The sequence below is a fragment of the Oncorhynchus mykiss genome, chromosome 19, assembly GCF_057628025.1.
Source record: "Oncorhynchus mykiss isolate SJ-2025 chromosome 19, ASM5762802v1, whole genome shotgun sequence".
NCBI classification, from domain to species: domain Eukaryota; kingdom Metazoa; phylum Chordata; class Actinopteri; order Salmoniformes; family Salmonidae; genus Oncorhynchus; species Oncorhynchus mykiss.
In genome coordinates, this window is record NC_143040.1 from 545453 (window position 1) to 566243 (window position 20791).

At 47.8% G+C, this 20791-nt stretch overlaps 1 protein-coding gene across 1 annotated transcript; it reads left to right on the forward strand.

Annotated features, from left to right (window-relative positions):
* The first annotated feature begins 25 nt into the window (after positions 1–25).
* Positions 26–20033, forward strand: rpl9 (ribosomal protein L9). Its single transcript, NM_001160527.1, is given in 8 exon segments — positions 26–83; positions 804–850; positions 1253–1368; positions 2953–3048; positions 11129–11261; positions 11805–11885; positions 18175–18283; positions 19856–20033. Coding segments are annotated over 6 exon segments (579 nt in total). The 5' UTR covers positions 26–83; position 804; the 3' UTR covers positions 18282–18283; positions 19856–20033.
* Positions 20034–20791: the final 758 nt, after the last annotated feature.

Below are 20791 nucleotides of genomic sequence, written 5' to 3' on the forward strand. Positions count from 1 at the left end.
GCGCCGTGATGGCGTAAGCACGTACGAAGACTACAATTGCGTGCTGACGTCCTTCCTTCGTCCTTTCCTCTACTACCGGCGAGGTAAGAAATGGTGGATAACGTTTCTATCGCTGAAAATCAAACTCCATCTGTGTTCCTCGATATCTAAAACGCCTAATTTTTCACCTTTAAGAATTTTCTATATGTATATTGACGTTTCGCATTTGTTATTTCCACCCCCAAAACCAGTCGCTATAACTATATATAGTTTGTTTTGCCACCCACCCCTCTATCCTAGGCCGCAGTCGCCCCCCTATGCCTGCCTATCCGTCTTTTTAGTAGCCAGGGCTACGTGAATAATGCTCAATGTGTGTAACATATAACGTTGGTCTTGTATGTACATGGTCGCATTGTTTCAGACCGCTTTAATTACATGTGTAGGTTATAAAAGTTGTTTGGCATTGGGAGGAGGGAGAGGGGGGACAGTGTTCATGACTCGCTATCTGACTGGTTAGTTGCATGCCTGTCTGTTCTAGTTGACTAGTTTCCTTCTGCGTCTTTTAATGAACGTTTAACGTTAAGGGTTTCATTTGGACAGTCAACTGGATGTACCGGGTTATGACATTGTTAACAACGAGTTACCTAAATATGACAGTCGTGTAAACACACACACTCATGATGTTGCGAGATACCTGCCTGACGTTAGTTAACTGAAGTTAAAACTCGTCCTGAAATGCCCAGTTCGCTCCGTAACGTTAGTTGGTTAATATAATGTATTGTAATCGTCAACTCCACCTGACTTGACTCTCTGTCTAACCCCAGAATGAAGACCATTCTCAGTAACCAGACTGTGGATATCCCCGACGGTGGTAAGTTTAACTCCCAACAAATCCGCTGTTCATTTACTGAACCATCCAACATGTTGATAACCGTGGAATCTATCAATAGACTAATCAAGGAATCGTTTTTTTAACCAGACTATAGAGTCAAATGTTTACCTATGTTGCCTAGTGAGTTATTGGTTCAGCCCCCCTAACTTATTAATGCCATTCTGTTGGTAATAGACCGCTAAGTTGCTGTAGTCTGTCTCTGGCTGGCATCCTCAAGAGGCATCGCTGGTGCCTGTCTTCATCAATCCAGCATTTTAGCCTGACTATAGTTGGGTTTTAATGCCATATATTCTAGTGGCGTGGTTAAGATTGTCTAGCTAGTTACTGGTTCTGTGTGTGTCTGACCCCTGTTGTCTCTGCCGTGCCCCCCCCCCCCCCCAGTCGAGGTGAGGCTGAAGGGACGGACCGTCATCGTCAAGGGTCCCCGGGGGGTTCTCCGCAGGGAGTTCAACCACATCAACCTGGAACTCAGCCTGTTGGGGAAGACGCACAAAAAGGTATGGAGGCTTGTCTATAGAAAGTACTTGTCGATGGGCTTCATCCTACACTTCAATGCACTGGTACTCATCATGCCCAGGGCTCTAAAGGGGGGGGGGGGTGGTACTGTGTGACTATGGGGTGGGGGGGGGGGTCTCCCAGATAACTGTTGTAATGACGAGGCTTGGCTGTATCGTTGTTTCAGAGAGCGCCTCTAGAGAAACAAGTGAGTGTCCCGGCGATTCCCGTTAGCGTCACGGTTGCACCAAAACTACAGCAAAAAATAAACGTCTTGCTTTGTAAGTCGGGTCAGAAGATGGGACCTAATATGTGGTGGGAAACCTAAGGGTCAGAAGATGGGACCTAATATGTGGTGGGAAACCTAAGGGTCAGAAGATGGGACCTAATATGTGGTGGGAAACCTAAGGGTCAGAAGATGGGACCTAATATGTGGTGGGAAACCTAAGGGTCAGAAGATGGGACCTAATATGTGGTGGGAAACCTAAGGGTCAGAAGATGGGACCTAATATGTGGTGGGAAACCTAAGGGTCAGAAGATGGGACCTAATATGTGGTGGGAAACCTAAGGGTCAGAAGATAGGACCTAATATGTGGTGGGAAACCTAAGGGTCAGAAGATGGGACCTAATATGTGGTGGGAAACCTAAGGGTCAGAAGATGGGACCTAATATGTGGTGGGAAAGGCTGCCCTGTCGCTGGGCTGCCCTGTCGCTAGGCTGCCCTGTCGCTAGGCTGCCCTGTCGCTGGGCTGCCCTGTCGCTGGGCCGCCCTGTCGCTGGGCTGCCCTGTCGCTGGGCCGCCCTGTCGCTGGGCCGCCCTGTCGCTGGGCCGCCCTGTCGCTGGGCTGCCCTGTCGCTAAGCAGGGAAAAGAACTGAGTAAATGGTATATAGTGAGAGGTATTAATGCCATCCTGTTGTTTACGGCAGGGTAGGGGCGGCAGGGTAGCCTAGTGGTTAGAGCGTTGGACTAGTAACCGGAAGGTTGCAAGTTCAAACCCCCGAGCTGACAAGGTACAGATCTGCAGGCCAAAATAAATAAACATTCTTAACTGACTTGCCTAGTTAAATAAAAACACAACAGATGTTTCGACAAGCAACAGTTTCCTGAGCTTTGTGTGTTTTTAGGGTGCAGACACACCAGGAGGCATGACGTCCAACACGCATGTCCCTTCAAGTTACACAACCCCTGATTCTGCCAGCCACACATTACCTGCTGATTTTAACGTTTTAAATCTTCCTATAGTGAATTCCCATCATGCCCCTGTCGTTGACCATTTTGTTTACATTTTTTGTTACGTCCTGTTACCTCATTGGCTAGCTACCAACCTGGTAACTTTGGGCTGATCCAATCATGTGGGGACACAGAAGGGAACCTTCTTCAGCTGATCGTTGCTTTTTTCTCTCCCTGGAATTAACTGATTTAATGGTGTCGTGAAGCGTTGCTAACTGAAAAGTTCTGCTGGTAAATCAAATCAAATGTATTTATAAAGCCCCTCCTTACATCAGGTGTGTGTCTCTCCTCTGTACATCGGCTGATATCTCAAAAGTGCTGTACAGAAACATCTCTCCCCTCTCTGTGTTCCAGCTGCGTGTGGATAAATGGTGGGGCAACAGGAAGGAGCTGGCCACAGTCAGGACCATCTGCAGTCACGTCCAGAACATGATCAAGGGAGTCACCATGGTGAGTGTTGACCCTACTGTTAGTTACCATGGTGAGTGTTGACCCTACTGTTAGTTACCATGGTGAGTGTTAGTTACCATGGTGAGTGTTGTTAGTTACCATGGTGAGTGTTGACCCTACTGTTAGTAACCATGGTGAGTGTTGTTAGTTACCATGGTGAGTGTTGACCCTACTGTTAGTTACCATGGTGAGTGTTAACCCTACTGTTAGTTACCATGGTGAGTGTTGACCCTACTGTTAGTTACCATGGTGAGTGTTGACCCTACTGTTAGTAACCATGGTGAGTGTTGACCCTACTGTTAGTTACCATGGTGAGTGTTGACCCTACTGTTAGTTACCATGGTGAGTGTTGACCCTACTGTTAGTAACCATGGTGAGTGTTGTTAGTTACCATGGTGAGTGTTGACCCTACTGTTAGTTACCATGGTGAGTGTTGACCCTACTGTTTGTAACCATGGTGAGTGTTGTTAGTTACCATGGTGAGTGTTGACCCTACTGTTAGTCACCATGGTGAGGTGTTGACCCTACTGTTAGTCACCATGGTGAGTGTTGACCTGTTTCTGTTGGCCCTACTGTTAGTTACCATGGTGAGTGTTGGCCCTACTGTTAGTCACCATGGTGAGTGTTGGCCCTACTGTTAGTTACCATGGTGAGTGTTGACCCTACTGTTAGTTACCATGGTGAGTGCTGACCTGTTTCTGTTGGCCCTACTGTTAGTTACCATGGTGAGTGTTGGCCCTACTGTTAGTTACCATGGTGAGTGTTGACCCTACTGTTAGTCACCATGGTGAGTGTTGACCCTACTGTTAGTCACCATGGTGAGTGTTGGCCCTACTGTTAGTTACCATGGTGAGTGTTGGCCCTACTGTTAGTTACCATGGTGAGTGTTGGCCCTACTGTTAGTTACCATGGTGAGTGTTGGCCCTACTGTTAGTTACCATGGTGAGTGTTGACCCTACTGTTAGTTACCATGGTGAGTGTTGACCCTACTGTTAGTTACCATGGTGAGTGTTGACCCTACTGTTAGTTACCATGGTGAGTGTTGACCCTACTGTTAGTTACCATGGTGAGTGTTGACCTGTCTCTGTTGGCCCTACTGTTAGTCACCATGGTGAGTGTTGACCCTACTGTTAGTTACCATGGTGAGTGTTGACCCTACTGTTAGTTACCATGGTGAGTGTTGACCCTACTGTTAGTCACCATGGTGAGTGTTGACCCTACTGTTAGTCACCATGGTGAGTGTTGACCCTACTGTTAGTCACCATGGTGAGTGTTGACCCTACTGGTGAGTGTTGACCCTACTGTTAGTCACCATGGTGAGTGTTGACCCTACTGTTAGTCACCATGGTGAGTGTTGACCCTACTGTTAGTTACCATGGTGAGTGTTGACCCTACTGTTAGTTACCATGGTGAGTGTTGACCCTACTGTTAGTCACCATGGTGAGTGTTGACCCTACTGTTAGTCACCATGGTGAGTGTTGACCCTACTGTTAGTCACCATGGTGAGTGTTGACCCTACTGGTGAGTGTTGACCCTACTGTTAGTCACCATGGTGAGTGTTGACCCTACTGTTAGTCACCATGGTGAGTGTTGACCCTACTGTTAGTCACCATGGTGAGTGTTGACCCTACTGTTAGTCACCATGGTGAGTGTTGACCCTACTGTTAGTTACCATGGTGAGTGTTGTTAGTTACCATGGTGAGTGTTGTTAGTTACCATGGTGAGTGTTGACCCTACTGTTAGTAACCATGGTGAGTGTTGTTAGTTACCATGGTGAGTGTTGACCCTACTGTTAGTTACCATGGTGAGTGTTGACCCTACTGTTAGTTACCATGGTGAGTGTTGACCCTACTGTTAGTTACCATGGTGAGTGTTGACCCTACTGTTAGTAACCATGGTGAGTGTTGACCCTACTGTTAGTTACCATGGTGAGTGTTGACCCTACTGTTAGTTACCATGGTGAGTGTTGACCCTACTGTTAGTAACCATGGTGAGTGTTGTTAGTTACCATGGTGAGTGTTGACCCTACTGTTAGTTACCATGGTGAGTGTTGACCCTACTGTTTGTAACCATGGTGAGTGTTGTTAGTTACCATGGTGAGTGTTGACCCTACTGTTAGTCACCATGGTGAGGTGTTGACCCTACTGTTAGTCACCATGGTGAGTGTTGACCTGTTTCTGTTGGCCCTACTGTTAGTTACCATGGTGAGTGTTGGCCCTACTGTTAGTCACCATGGTGAGTGTTGGCCCTACTGTTAGTTACCATGGTGAGTGTTAACCCTACTGTTAGTTACCATGGTGAGTGTTGACCCTACTGTTAGTTACCATGGTGAGTGTTGACCCTACTGTTAGTAACCATGGTGAGTGTTGACCCTACTGTTAGTTACCATGGTGAGTGTTGACCCTACTGTTAGTTACCATGGTGAGTGTTGACCCTACTGTTAGTAACCATGGTGAGTGTTGTTAGTTACCATGGTGAGTGTTGACCCTACTGTTAGTTACCATGGTGAGTGTTGACCCTACTGTTTGTAACCATGGTGAGTGTTGTTAGTTACCATGGTGAGTGTTGACCCTACTGTTAGTCACCATGGTGAGGTGTTGACCCTACTGTTAGTCACCATGGTGAGTGTTGACCTGTTTCTGTTGGCCCTACTGTTAGTTACCATGGTGAGTGTTGGCCCTACTGTTAGTCACCATGGTGAGTGTTGGCCCTACTGTTAGTTACCATGGTGAGTGTTGACCCTACTGTTAGTTACCATGGTGAGTGCTGACCTGTTTCTGTTGGCCCTACTGTTAGTTACCATGGTGAGTGTTGGCCCTACTGTTAGTTACCATGGTGAGTGTTGACCCTACTGTTAGTCACCATGGTGAGTGTTGACCCTACTGTTAGTCACCATGGTGAGTGTTGGCCCTACTGTTAGTTACCATGGTGAGTGTTGGCCCTACTGTTAGTTACCATGGTGAGTGTTGGCCCTACTGTTAGTTACCATGGTGAGTGTTGGCCCTACTGTTAGTTACCATGGTGAGTGTTGACCCTACTGTTAGTTACCATGGTGAGTGTTGACCCTACTGTTAGTTACCATGGTGAGTGTTGACCCTACTGTTAGTTACCATGGTGAGTGTTGACCCTACTGTTAGTTACCATGGTGAGTGTTGACCCTACTGTTAGTTACCATGGTGAGTGTTGACCCTACTGTTAGTTACCATGGTGAGTGTTGACCTGTCTCTGTTGGCCCTACTGTTAGTCACCATGGTGAGTGTTGACCCTACTGTTAGTTACCATGGTGAGTGTTGACCCTACTGTTAGTTACCATGGTGAGTGTTGACCCTACTGTTAGTTACCATGGTGAGTGTTGACCCTACTGTTAGTCACCATGGTGAGTGTTGACCCTACTGTTAGTCACCATGGTGAGTGTTGACCCTACTGTTAGTCACCATGGTGAGTGTTGACCCTACTGTTAGTCACCATGGTGAGTGTTGACCCTACTGGTGAGTGTTGACCCTACTGTTAGTCACCATGGTGAGTGTTGACCCTACTGTTAGTCACCATGGTGAGTGTTGACCCTACTGTTAGTCACCATGGTGAGTGTTGACCCTACTGTTAGTCACCATGGTGAGTGTTGACCCTACTGTTAGTTACCATGGTGAGTGTTGTTAGTTACCATGGTGAGTGTTGTTAGTTACCATGGTGAGTGTTGACCCTACTGTTAGTAACCATGGTGAGTGTTGTTAGTTACCATGGTGAGTGTTGACCCTACTGTTAGTTACCATGGTGAGTGTTGACCCTAGTGTTGACCCTACTGTTAGTTACCATGGTGAGTGTTGACCCTACTGTTAGTAACCATGGTGAGTGTTGACCCTACTGTTAGTAACCATGGTGAGTGTTGTTAGTTACCATGGTGAGTGTTGACCCTACTGTTAGTTACCATGGTGAGTGTTGACCCTAGTGTTGACCCTACTGTTAGTTACCATGGTGAGTGTTGACCCTACTGTTAGTAACCATGGTGAGTGTTGACCCTACTGTTAGTTACCATGGTGAGTGTTGACCCTACTGTTAGTTACCATGGTGAGTGTTGACCCTACTGTTAGTAACCATGGTGAGTGTTGTTAGTTACCATGGTGAGTGTTGACCCTACTGTTAGTTACCATGGTGAGTGTTGACCCTACTGTTAGTTACCATGGTGAGTGTTGACCCTACTGTTAGTCACCATGGTGAGTGTTGACCCTACTGTTAGTCACCATGGTGAGTGTTGACCCTACTGTTAGTCACCATGGTGAGTGTTGACCCTACTGGTGAGTGTTGACCCTACTGTTAGTCACCATGGTGAGTGTTGACCCTACTGTTAGTCACCATGGTGAGTGTTGACCCTACTGTTAGTCACCATGGTGAGTGTTGACCCTACTGTTAGTTACCATGGTGAGTGTTGTTAGTTACCATGGTGAGTGTTGTTAGTTACCATGGTGAGTGTTGACCCTACTGTTAGTAACCATGGTGAGTGTTGTTAGTTACCATGGTGAGTGTTGACCCTACTGTTAGTTACCATGGTGAGTGTTGACCCTAGTGTTGACCCTACTGTTAGTTACCATGGTGAGTGTTGACCCTACTGTTAGTAACCATGGTGAGTGTTGACCCTACTGTTAGTTACCATGGTGAGTGTTGACCCTACTGTTAGTTACCATGGTGAGTGTTGACCCTACTGTTAGTAACCATGGTGAGTGTTGTTAGTTACCATGGTGAGTGTTGACCCTACTGTTAGTTACCATGGTGAGTGTTGACCCTACTGTTTGTAACCATGGTGAGTGTTGTTAGTTACCATGGTGAGTGTTGACCCTACTGTTAGTTACCATGGTGAGTGTTGACCCTACTGTTAGTTACCATGGTGAGTGTTGACCCTACTGTTAGTTACCATGGTGAGTGTTGACCCTACTGTTAGTTACCATGGTGAGTGTTGACCCTACTGTTAGTTACCATGGTGAGTGTTGACCCTACTGTTAGTTACCATGGTGAGTGTTGACCTGTCTCTGTTGGCCCTACTGTTAGTCACCATGGTGAGTGTTGACCCTACTGTTAGTTACCATGGTGAGTGTTGACCCTACTGTTAGTTACCATGGTGAGTGTTGACCCTACTGTTAGTTACCATGGTGAGTGTTGACCCTACTGTTAGTCACCATGGTGAGTGTTGACCCTACTGTTAGTCACCATGGTGAGTGTTGACCCTACTGTTAGTCACCATGGTGAGTGTTGACCCTACTGTTAGTCACCATGGTGAGTGTTGACCCTACTGGTGAGTGTTGACCCTACTGTTAGTCACCATGGTGAGTGTTGACCCTACTGTTAGTCACCATGGTGAGTGTTGACCCTACTGTTAGTCACCATGGTGAGTGTTGACCCTACTGTTAGTCACCATGGTGAGTGTTGACCCTACTGTTAGTTACCATGGTGAGTGTTGTTAGTTACCATGGTGAGTGTTGTTAGTTACCATGGTGAGTGTTGACCCTACTGTTAGTAACCATGGTGAGTGTTGTTAGTTACCATGGTGAGTGTTGACCCTACTGTTAGTTACCATGGTGAGTGTTGACCCTAGTGTTGACCCTACTGTTAGTTACCATGGTGAGTGTTGACCCTACTGTTAGTAACCATGGTGAGTGTTGACCCTACTGTTAGTAACCATGGTGAGTGTTGTTAGTTACCATGGTGAGTGTTGACCCTACTGTTAGTTACCATGGTGAGTGTTGACCCTAGTGTTGACCCTACTGTTAGTTACCATGGTGAGTGTTGACCCTACTGTTAGTAACCATGGTGAGTGTTGACCCTACTGTTAGTTACCATGGTGAGTGTTGACCCTACTGTTAGTTACCATGGTGAGTGTTGACCCTACTGTTAGTAACCATGGTGAGTGTTGTTAGTTACCATGGTGAGTGTTGACCCTACTGTTAGTTACCATGGTGAGTGTTGACCCTACTGTTAGTTACCATGGTGAGTGTTGACCCTACTGTTAGTCACCATGGTGAGTGTTGACCCTACTGTTAGTCACCATGGTGAGTGTTGACCCTACTGTTAGTCACCATGGTGAGTGTTGACCCTACTGGTGAGTGTTGACCCTACTGTTAGTCACCATGGTGAGTGTTGACCCTACTGTTAGTCACCATGGTGAGTGTTGACCCTACTGTTAGTCACCATGGTGAGTGTTGACCCTACTGTTAGTTACCATGGTGAGTGTTGTTAGTTACCATGGTGAGTGTTGTTAGTTACCATGGTGAGTGTTGACCCTACTGTTAGTAACCATGGTGAGTGTTGTTAGTTACCATGGTGAGTGTTGACCCTACTGTTAGTTACCATGGTGAGTGTTGACCCTAGTGTTGACCCTACTGTTAGTTACCATGGTGAGTGTTGACCCTACTGTTAGTAACCATGGTGAGTGTTGACCCTACTGTTAGTTACCATGGTGAGTGTTGACCCTACTGTTAGTTACCATGGTGAGTGTTGACCCTACTGTTAGTAACCATGGTGAGTGTTGTTAGTTACCATGGTGAGTGTTGACCCTACTGTTAGTTACCATGGTGAGTGTTGACCCTACTGTTTGTAACCATGGTGAGTGTTGTTAGTTACCATGGTGAGTGTTGACCCTACTGTTAGTCACCATGGTGAGGTGTTGACCCTACTGTTAGTCACCATGGTGAGTGTTGACCTGTTTCTGTTGGCCCTACTGTTAGTTACCATGGTGAGTGTTGGCCCTACTGTTAGTCACCATGGTGAGTGTTGGCCCTACTGTTAGTTACCATGGTGAGTGTTGACCCTACTGTTAGTTACCATGGTGAGTGCTGACCTGTTTCTGTTGGCCCTACTGTTAGTTACCATGGTGAGTGTTGGCCCTACTGTTAGTTACCATGGTGAGTGTTGACCCTACTGTTAGTCACCATGGTGAGTGTTGACCCTACTGTTAGTCACCATGGTGAGTGTTGACCCTACTGTTAGTCACCATGGTGAGTGTTGGCCCTACTGTTAGTTACCATGGTGAGTGTTGGCCCTACTGTTAGTTACCATGGTGAGTGTTGGCCCTACTGTTAGTTACCATGGTGAGTGTTGGCCCTACTGTTAGTTACCATGGTGAGTGTTGACCCTACTGTTAGTTACCATGGTGAGTGTTGACCCTACTGTTAGTTACCATGGTGAGTGTTGACCCTACTGTTAGTTACCATGGTGAGTGTTGACCTGTCTCTGTTGGCCCTACTGTTAGTCACCATGGTGAGTGTTGACCCTACTGTTAGTTACCATGGTGAGTGTTGACCCTACTGTTAGTTACCATGGTGAGTGTTGACCCTACTGTTAGTCACCATGGTGAGTGTTGACCCTACTGTTAGTCACCATGGTGAGTGTTGACCCTACTGTTAGTCACCATGGTGAGTGTTGACCCTACTGGTGAGTGTTGACCCTACTGTTAGTCACCATGGTGAGTGTTGACCCTACTGTTAGTCACCATGGTGAGTGTTGACCCTACTGTTAGTCACCATGGTGAGTGTTGACCCTACTGTTAGTCACCATGGTGAGTGTTGACCCTACTGTTAGTCACCATGGTGAGTGTTGACCCTACTGTTAGTTACCATGGTGAGTGTTGACCCTACTGTTAGTCACCATGGTGAGTGTTGACCCTACTGTTAGTCACCATGGTGAGTGTTGACCCTACTGTTAGTCACCATGGTGAGTGTTGACCCTACTGGTGAGTGTTGACCCTACTGTTAGTCACCATGGTGAGTGTTGACCCTACTGTTAGTCACCATGGTGAGTGTTGACCCTACTGTTAGTCACCATGGTGAGTGTTGACCCTACTGTTAGTCACCATGGTGAGTGTTGACCCTACTGTTAGTCACCATGGTGAGTGTTGACCCTACTGTTAGTCACCATGGTGAGTGTTGACCCTACTGTTAGTCACCATGGTGAGTGTTGACCCTACTGTTAGTTACCATGGTGAGTGACACTGACTCCAGACCAGCTGATAAATCCGTCTCTCTGTTCTAGGACCCCTCTCTCTGTCCTAGGACCCCTCTCTTCGTTCTTTTAACCCTCTCTCTCCTCTCTCCAGGGTTTCCGCTATAAGATGCGCTCGGTGTACGCCCATTTCCCCATCAACGTTGTGATGCAGGAAAGTGGAGCTCTGGTGGAGATCAGGAACTTCCTGGGGGAGAAATACATCCGTCGGGTTCGCATGAGACAGGGTGAGTCTGGGGGGGGAGGAAGAGTCTGGGACGGGTGGGGGGGCGAGTCTGGGACGGGTGGGGGGGCGAGTCTGGGACGGGTGGGGGGGCGAGTCTGGGACGGGTGGGGGGGCGAGTCTGGGACGGGTGGGGATGAGACAGGGTGAGTCTGGGGGGGTGACAGGGCCACCAGTTATTTTTAAACCAGTGTTTAACGAGCACTTCTCATTGGCCAGTCTAGTGCATATAGACAACGGTAGGCAGGTTTCAGAGCAGCACACCACTTTGAGCTGGAGGCGCTATGAATAAACGGGCTACTCAATGGTTTGAAACGCTGTTTTGATTCATCTTTTCAGATGGTTCTCGTGGTTATAACCTAACTACCTGTAGAGGAATCCTCTGTAGAAGCCTGGAGCATTTACAAGCTCTAGCTTCAGGATGTGTGGCCATTTCCAATGCAGAGATGCCTGGCTGACGGTCTCCTCCCTCTGTCCCCCTCTCCCTCTGTCTGTCTCGTCTCTCTGTCTTGTCTCTCTGTCTCGTCTCCCTGTCTCTCTCTCTCAGGTGTGTCCTGTGCCGTGTCTGCAGCCCAGAAGGATGAGTTGATTCTGGAGGGAAACGATATTGAGCTGGTGTCTAACTCTGGTGAGGCGACACACCCCCCCCCCCACAGTCGTAGTGTTTCCTTCAGACCCTGTGTATTATTACCCAGATATCCCCTCTGTTCTCTCTCCCAGTCTAATGTCCTGGTGTTTCCTTCAGACCCTGTGTATTATTACCCAGATACCCCCTCTGTTCTCTCTCCCAGTCTGATGTCCTGGTGTATCCTTCAGACCCTGTGTATTATTACCCAGATATCCCCTCTGTTCTCTCTCCCAGTCTGATGTCCTGGTGTTTCCTTCAGACCCTGTGTATTATTACCCAGATACCCCCTCTGTTCTCTCTCCCAGTCTAATGTCCTGGTGTTTCCTTCAGACCCTGTGTATTATTACCCAGATATCCCCTCTGTTCTCTCTCCCAGTCTGATGTCCTGGTGTTTCCTTCAGACCCTGTGTATTATTACCCAGATACCCCCTCTGTTCTCTCTCCCAGTCTGATGTCCTGGTGTTTCCTTCAGACCCTGTGTATTATTACCCAGATACCCCCTCTGTTCTCTCTCCCAGTCTGATGTCGTGGTGTTTCCTTCAGACCCTGTGTATTATTACCCAGATACCCCCTCTGTTCTCTCTCCCGGTCTGATGTCCTAGTGTTTCCTTCAGACCCTGTGTATTATTACCCAGATACCCCCTCTGTTCTCTCTCCCAGTCTGATGTCCTGGTGTTTCCTTCAGACCCTGTGTATTATTACCCAGATACCCCCTCTGTTCTCTCTCCCAGTCTGATGTCCTGGTGTTTCCTTCAGACCCTGTGTATTATTACCCAGATACCCCCTCTGTTCTCTCTCCCAGTCTGATGTCCTGGTGTTTCCTCCAGACCCTGTGTATTATTACCCAGATACCCCCTCTGTTCTCTCTCCCAGTCTGATGTCCTGGTGTTTCCTTCAGACCCTGTGTATTATTACCCAGATACCCCCTCTGTTCTCTCTCCCAGTCTGATGTCCTGGTGTTTCCTTCAGACCCTGTGTATTATTACCCAGATACCCCCTCTGTTCTCTCTCCCAGTCTGATGTCCTGGTGTTTCCTTCAGACCCTGTGTATTATTACCCAGATACCCCCTCTGTTCTCTCTCCCAGTCTGATGTCCTGGTGTTTCCTTCAGACCCTGTGTATTATTACCCAGATACCCCCTCTGTTCTCTCTCCCAGTCTGATGTCCTGGTGTTTCCTTCAGACCCTGTGTATTATTACCCAGATACCCCCTCTGTTCTCTCTCCCAGTCTGATGTCCTGGTGTATCCTCCAGACCCTGTGTATTATTACCCAGATATCCCCTCTGTTCTCTCTCCCAGTCTGATGTCCTGGTGTTTCCTTCAGACCCTGTGTATTATTACCCAGATACCCCCTCTGTTCTCTCTCCCAGTCTGATGTCCTGGTGTATCCTTCAGACCCTGTGTATTATTACCCAGATACCCCCTCTGTTCTCTCTCCCAGTCTAATGTCCTGGTGTTTCCTTCAGACCCTGTGTATTATTACCCAGATATCCCCTCTGTTCTCTCTCCCAGTCTGATGTCCTGGTGTTTCCTTCAGACCCTGTGTATTATTACCCAGATACCCCCTCTGTTCTCTCTCCCAGTCTAATGTCCTGGTGTTTCCTTCAGACCCTGTGTATTATTACCCAGATACCCCCTCTGTTCTCTCTCCCAGTCTGATGTCCTGGTGTTTCCTTCAGACCCTGTGTATTATTACCCAGATACCCCCTCTGTTCTCTCTCCCAGTCTGATGTCCTGGTGTTTCCTTCAGACCCTGTGTATTATTACCCAGATACCCCCTCTGTTCTCTTTCCCAGTCTGATGTCCTGGTGTTTCCTTCAGACCCTGTGTATTATTACCCAGATACCCCCTCTGTTCTCTCTCCCAGTCTGATGTCCTGGTGTATCCTTCAGACCCTGTGTATTATTACCCAGATACCCCCTCTGTTCTCTCTCCCAGTCTGATGTCCTGGTGTATCCTTCAGACCCTGTGTATTATTACCCAGATACCCCCTCTGTTCTCTCTCCCAGTCTAATGTCCTGGTGTTTCCTTCAGACCCTGTGTATTATTACCCAGATACCCCCTCTGTTCTCTCTCCCAGTCTAATGTCCTGGTGTTTCCTTCAGACCCTGTGTATTATTACCCAGATATCCCCTCTGTTCTCTCTCCCAGTCTAATGTCCTGGTGTTTCCTTCAGACCCTGTGTATTATTACCCAGATACCCCCTCTGTTCTCTCTCCCAGTCTGATGTCCTGGTGTTTCCTTCATACCCTGTGTATTATTACCCAGATACCCCCTCTGTTCTCTTTCCCAGTCTGATGTCCTGGTGTTTCCTTCAGACCCTGTGTATTATTACCCAGATACCCCCTCTGTTCTCTCTCCCGGTCTGATGTCCTGGTGTTTCCTTCAGACCCTGTGTATTATTACCCAGATACCCCCTCTGTTCTCTCTCCCAGTCTGATGTCCTGGTGTTTCCTTCAGACCCTGTGTATTATTACCCAGATACCCCCTCTGTTCTCTCTCCCAGTCTGATGTCCTGGTGTATCCTTCAGACCCTGTGTATTATTACCCAGATACCCCCTCTGTTCTCTCTCCCAGTCTGATGTCGTGGTGTTTCCTTCATACCCTGTGTATTATTACCCAGATACCCCCTCTGTTCTCTCTCCCAGTCTAATGTCCTGGTGTTTCCTTCAGACCCTGTGTATTATTACCCAGATACCCCCTCTGTCCTCTCTCCCAGTCTGATGTCGTGGTGTTTCCTTCATACCCTGTGTATTATTACCCAGATACCCCCTCTGTTCTCTCTCCCAGTCTAATGTCCTGGTGTATCCTTCAGACCCTGTGTATTATTACCCAGATACCCCCTCTGTTCTCTCTCCCAGTCTGATGTCCTGGTGTTTCCTTCAGACCCTGTGTATTATTACCCAGATACCCCCTCTGTTCTCTCTCCCAGTCTGATGTCCTGGTGTTTCCTTCACACCCTGTGTATTATTACCCAGATACCCCCTCTGTTCTCTCTCCCAGTCTGATGTCCTGGTGTATCCTTCAGACCCTGTGTATTATTACCCAGATACCCCCTCTGTTCTCTCTCCCAGTCTGATGTCCTGGTGTTTCCTTCAGACCCTGTGTATTATTACCCAGATACCCCCTCTGTTCTCTCTCCCAGTCTGATGTCCTGGTGTATCCTTCAGACCCTGTGTATTATTACCCAGATACCCCCTCTGTTCTCTCTCCCAGTCTGATGTCCTGGTGTATCCTTCAGACCCTGTGTATTATTACCCAGATACCCCCTCTGTTCTCTCTCCCAGTCTGATGTCCTGGTGTTTCCTTCAGACCCTGTGTATTATTACCCAGATACCCCCTCTGTTCTCTCTCCCAGTCTGATGTCCTGGTGTATCCTTCAGACCCTGTGTATTATTACCCAGATACCCCTTCTGTTCTCTCTCCCAGTCTAATGTCCTGGTGTTTCCTTCAGACCCTGTGTATTATTACCCAGATACCCCCTCTGTTCTCTCTCCCAGTCTGATGTCCTGGTGTTTCCTTCAGACCCTGTGTATTATTACCCAGATACCCCCTCTGTTCTCTCTCCCGGTCTGATGTCCTAGTGTTTCCTTCAGACCCTGTGTATTATTACCCAGATACCCCCTCTGTTCTCTCTCCCAGTCTGATGTCCTGGTGTTTCCTTCAGACCCTGTGTATTATTACCCAGATACCCCCTCTGTTCTCTCTCCCAGTCTGATGTCCTGGTGTTTCCTTCAGACCCTGTGTATTATTACCCAGATACCCCCTCTGTTCTCTCTCCCAGTCTGATGTCCTGGTGTTTCCTTCAGACCCTGTGTATTATTACCCAGATATCCCCTCTGTTCTCTCTCCCAGTCTGATGTCCTGGTGTTTCCTTCAGACCCTGTGTATTATTACCCAGATACCCCCTCTGTTCTCTCTCCCAGTCTGATGTCCTGGTGTTTCCTTCAGACCCTGTGTATTATTACCCAGATACCCCCTCTGTTCTCTCTCCCAGTCTGATGTCCTGGTGTTTCCTTCACACCCTGTGTATTATTACCCAGATACCCCCTCTGTTCTCTCTCCCAGTCTGATGTCCTGGTGTTTCCTTCAGACCCTGTGTATTATTACCCAGATATCCCCTCTGTTCTCTCTCCCAGTCTAATGTCCTGGTGTTTCCTTCAGACCCTGTGTATTATTACCCAGATATCCCCTCTGTTCTCTCTCCCAGTCTAATGTCCTGGTGTTTCCTTCAGACCCTGTGTATTATTACCCAGATACCCCCTCTGTTCTCTCTCCCAGTCTGATGTCCTGGTGTATCCTTCAGACCCTGTGTATTATTACCCAGATACCCCCTCTGTTCTCTCTCCCAGTCTGATGTCCTGGTGTTTCCTTCAGACCCTGTGTATTATTACCCAGATACCCCCTCTGTTCTCTCTCCCAGTCTAATGTCCTGGTGTTTCCTTCAGACCCTGTGTATTATTACCCAGATATCCCCTCTGTTCTCTCTCCCAGTCTGATGTCCTGGTGTTTCCTTCAGACCCTGTGTATTATTACCCAGATACCCCCTCTGTTCTCTCTCCCAGTCTGATGTCCTGGTGTTTCCTTCAGACCCTGTGTATTATTACCCAGATATCCCCTCTGTTCTCTCTCCCAGTCTAATGTCCTGGTGTTTCCTTCAGACCCTGTGTATTATTACCCAGATATCCCCTCTGTTCTCTCTCCCAGTCTGATGTCCTGGTGTTTCCTTCAGACCCTGTGTATTATTACCCAGATACCCCCTCTGTTCTCTCTCCCGGTCTGATGTCCTAGTGTTTCCTTCAGACCCTGTGTATTATTACCCAGATATCCCCTCTGTTCTCTCTCCCAGTCTAATGTCCTGGTGTTTCCTTCAGACCCTGTGTATTATTACCCAGATACCCCCTCTGTTCTCTCTCCCAGTCTGATGTCCTGGTGTTTCCTTCAGACCCTGTGTATTATTACCCAGATACCCCCTCTGTTCTCTTTCCCAGTCTGATGTCCTGGTGTTTCCTTCAGACCCTGTGTATTATTACCCAGATACCCCCTCTGTTCTCTCTCCCAGTCTGATGTCCTGGTGTTTCCTTCAGACCCTGTGTATTATTACCCAGATACCCCCTCTGTTCTCTCTCCCAGTCTGATGTCCTGGTGTTTCCTTCAGACCCTGTGTATTATTACCCAGATATCCCCTCTGTTCTCTCTCCCAGTCTGATGTCCTGGTGTTTCCTTCAGACCCTGTGTATTATTACCCAGATACCCCCTCTGTTCTCTCTCCCAGTCTGATGTCCTGGTGTTTCCTTCAGACCCTGTGTATTATTACCCAGATACCCCCTCTGTTCTCTCTCCCAGTCTGATGTCCTGGTGTTTCCTTCAGACCCTGTGTATTATTACCCAGATATCCCCTCTGTTCTCTCTCCCAGTCTGATGTCCTGGTGTTTCCTTCAGACCCTGTGTATTATTACCCAGATACCCCCTCTGTTCTCTCTCCCAGTCTAATGTCCTGGTGTTTCCTTCAGACCCTGTGTATTATTACCCAGATACCCCCTCTGTTCTCTCTCCCAGTCTGATGTCGTGGTGTTTCCTTCAGACCCTGTGTATTATTACCCAGATACCCCCTCTGTTCTCTCTCCCAGTCTGATGTCCTGGTGTTTCCTTCAGACCCTGTGTATTATTACCCAGATACCCCCTCTGTTCTCTCTCCCAGTCTGATGTCGTGGTGTTTCCTTCAGACCCTGTGTATTATTACCCAGATACCCCCTCTGTTCTCTCTCCCAGTCTGATGTCCTGGTGTTTCCTTCAGACCCTGTGTATTATTACCCAGATACCCCCTCTGTTCTCTCTCCCAGTCTGATGTTCTTAGTGTTTATTCTACGAATACATCTGTAATGATGCCTCTTCTCCCTCTATTTACCTCTTACAGCATCACTGTGGGATTCTAGAATGTTGTGACTGGGGTTCTAGAATGTTGTGACTGGGGTTCTAGAATGTTGTGACTGGGGTTCTAGAATGTTGTGACTGGGGTTCTAGAATGTTGTGACTGGGGTTCTAGAATGTTGTGACTGTGGTTCTAGAATGTTGTGACTGGGGTTCTAGATTCTAAGGTGTATAGCCTTTTCTCCTACTATAACCGGACTTGTCAATTCAGAGTGGTAGTGATGCTGTCTGTCCCCTCTCTCCCTCCCCTCTCCTAACTGGTCTTGTGTATATTGACCTCTTTGACCCCTGTGTGACCTTCCAAGTTGCCGTACCCTGCTCACCACCCCAGCCTCTCTCTCCTCTCTCTCTCTTCCAGCCGCTCTCATCCAGCAAGCCACCACGGTCAAAAACAAGGATATCAGGAAGTTCCTGGACGGAATCTACGTGTCTGAGAAGGGAACGGTGGTCCAGAAAGAGGATTAGAGGTTAGAATTACCCAGAGTCTGTCTGTCTGATGTCCACACCGTGTCAGTCAATGCATGTTGTAATGCTGAAGTTTGAAAAACCTTGTTTTATGCTGTAATCTTTCTGACATGCAAGGCTTTAACCAACGTTAGAGAAATGATACGCCTGTAACCTGCGTTATGGGCCGTATTAGAGACCTGAAGTTTGAACTGAACCTCGTGCCCCATTTGTTTTTTTTTACTCTTAACAGTTGTTCTCTCTCCTTCCCTCTTGTTCTCTCTCCTTCCCTCTTGTTCTCTCTCCTTCCCTCTTGTTCTCTCTCCTTCCCTCTTGTTCTCTCTCCTTCCCTCTTGTTCTCTCTCCTTCCCTCTTGTTCTCTCTCCTTCCCTCTTGTTCTCTCTCCTTCCCTCTTGTTCTCTCTCCTTCCCTCTTGTTCTCTCTCCTTCCCTCTTGTTCTCTCTCCTTCCCTCTTGTTCTCTCTCCTTCCCTCTTGTTCTCTCTCCTTCCCTCTTGTTCTCTCTCCTTCCCTCTTGTTCTCTCTCCTTCCCTCTTGTTCTCTCTCCTTCCCTCTTGTTCTCTCTCCTTCCCTCTTGTTCTCTCTCCTTCCCTCTTGTTCTCTCTCCTTCCTCTTGTTCTCTCTCCTTCCTCTTGTTCTGTCTCCTTCCTCTTGTTCTCTGTCTCCTTCCTCTTGTTCTCTGTCTCCTTCCCTCTTGTTCTCTGTCTCCTTCCCTCTTGTTCTCTGTCTCCTTCCCTCTTGTTCTCTGTCTCCTTCCCTCTTGTTCTCTCTCTCCTTCCCTCTTGTTCTCTCTCTCCTTCCCTCTTGTTCTCTCTCTCCTTCCCTCTTGTTCTCTCTCTCCTTCCCTCTTGTTCTCTCTCTCCTTCCCTCTTGTTCTCTCTCCTTCCCTCTTGTTCTCTCTCCTTCCCTCTTGTTCTCTCTCCTTCCCTCTTGTTCTCTCTCCTTCCCTCTTGTTCTCTCTCCTTCCCTCTTGTTCTCTCTCCTTCCCTCTTGTTCTCTCTCCTTCCCTCTTGTTCTCTCTCCTTCCCTCTTGTTCTCTCTCTCCTTCCCTCTTGTTCTCTCTCTCCTTCCCTCTTGTTCTCTCTCTCCTTCCCTCTTGTTCTCTGTCTCCTTCCCTCTTGTTCTCTGTCTCCTTCCCTCTTGTTCTCTCTCTCCTTCCCTCTTGTTCTCTCTATCCTTCCCTCTTGTTCTCGCTCTCCTTCCCTCTTGTTCTCGCTCTCCTTCCCTCTTGTTCTCGCTCTCCTTCCCTCTTGTTCTCGCTCTCCTTCCCTCTTGTTCTCGCTCTCCTTCCCTCTTGTTCTCGCTCTCCTTCCCTCTTGTTCTCGCTCTCCTTCCCTCTTGTTCTCGCTCTCCTTCCCTCTTGTTCTCGCTCTCCTTCCCTCTTGTTCTCGCTCTCCTTCCCTCTTGTTCTCGCTCTCCTTCCCTCTTGTTCTCGCTCTCCTTCCCTCTTGTTCTCGCTCTCCTTCCCTCTTGTTCTCGCTCTCCTTCCCTCTTGTTCTCGCTCTCCTTCCCTCTTGTTCTCGCTCTCCTTCCCCCTTGTTCTCTGTCTCCTTCCCCCTTGTTCTCTCTCCTCCAGCCACTCTGATCCAACAAGTCACCACGGTCAAGAAGGACATCAGGAAGTTCCTGGATGGAATCTACGTCAGTGAGAAGAGACCGCTGTGGCGGAACAGACGGATGAATAACCCAATCAGATGCATCTCTGGAACTCACTATTGACCAATAAAATCCCTCCCCTTTTTTTCAACGACACCTCACATCCTGTCTTTGTGGTTCCTATTGGCTGGTTCATGTAGTTTAAACCAAGCTGGTCATTTCTCTTATTCCTGTTAGTCAACCCATTTTGGGTGTCGCACCAAACAAATCACATTAAATGACTTATGCTTAGTTCATAGCCATGTGGGAATTTACCACATACGACTGGGAGAAATCCACTAGAAGGGCCCTCCCAACTGGTAATCTACTATTGGGGGAAGCTATCATCCTGAGCGTTCGCTTCTCCCACATGGTGACCTCTGACCTTAACCTGCTTTTTTAGGGCAGATAAAATGCAACAAAAAAACATGAAAAACGTTTTTGTTATTTTTAACACTTTGTTTACAAAGCAGATGGATTTTGACACAGTTTGTTAAAACCGTTCAAATCAGGTGAAGGCATCCAGCTGTTATTTATGCCTTCACAAACTGGTAAATTCCAACATCCCACTTGGGTGTGAATGCAGCAGGAAATACTGAATTTAGAATTCTATTGTTACACCCACAAATCCCATCTCTGGTTCCTATTGGCTGACATGTTATAGTGCATTCTAACAGGTAATATCAGACCAATCGAACGCTCTGGGGGTGGGGGAGAGTTTCCCTGAGGTTCACTTCTAGGACCAGCTTCCCCTCATCTTAACCGTTAGTGTGAGAGATTAATAACTGACCCCAGATCAGAGTCTTGGCGACAACTGCACCCCTGTCTATAACAACGGTCAAGTTAGTTATCGCTTTCCACTTCGATAATGACCCTT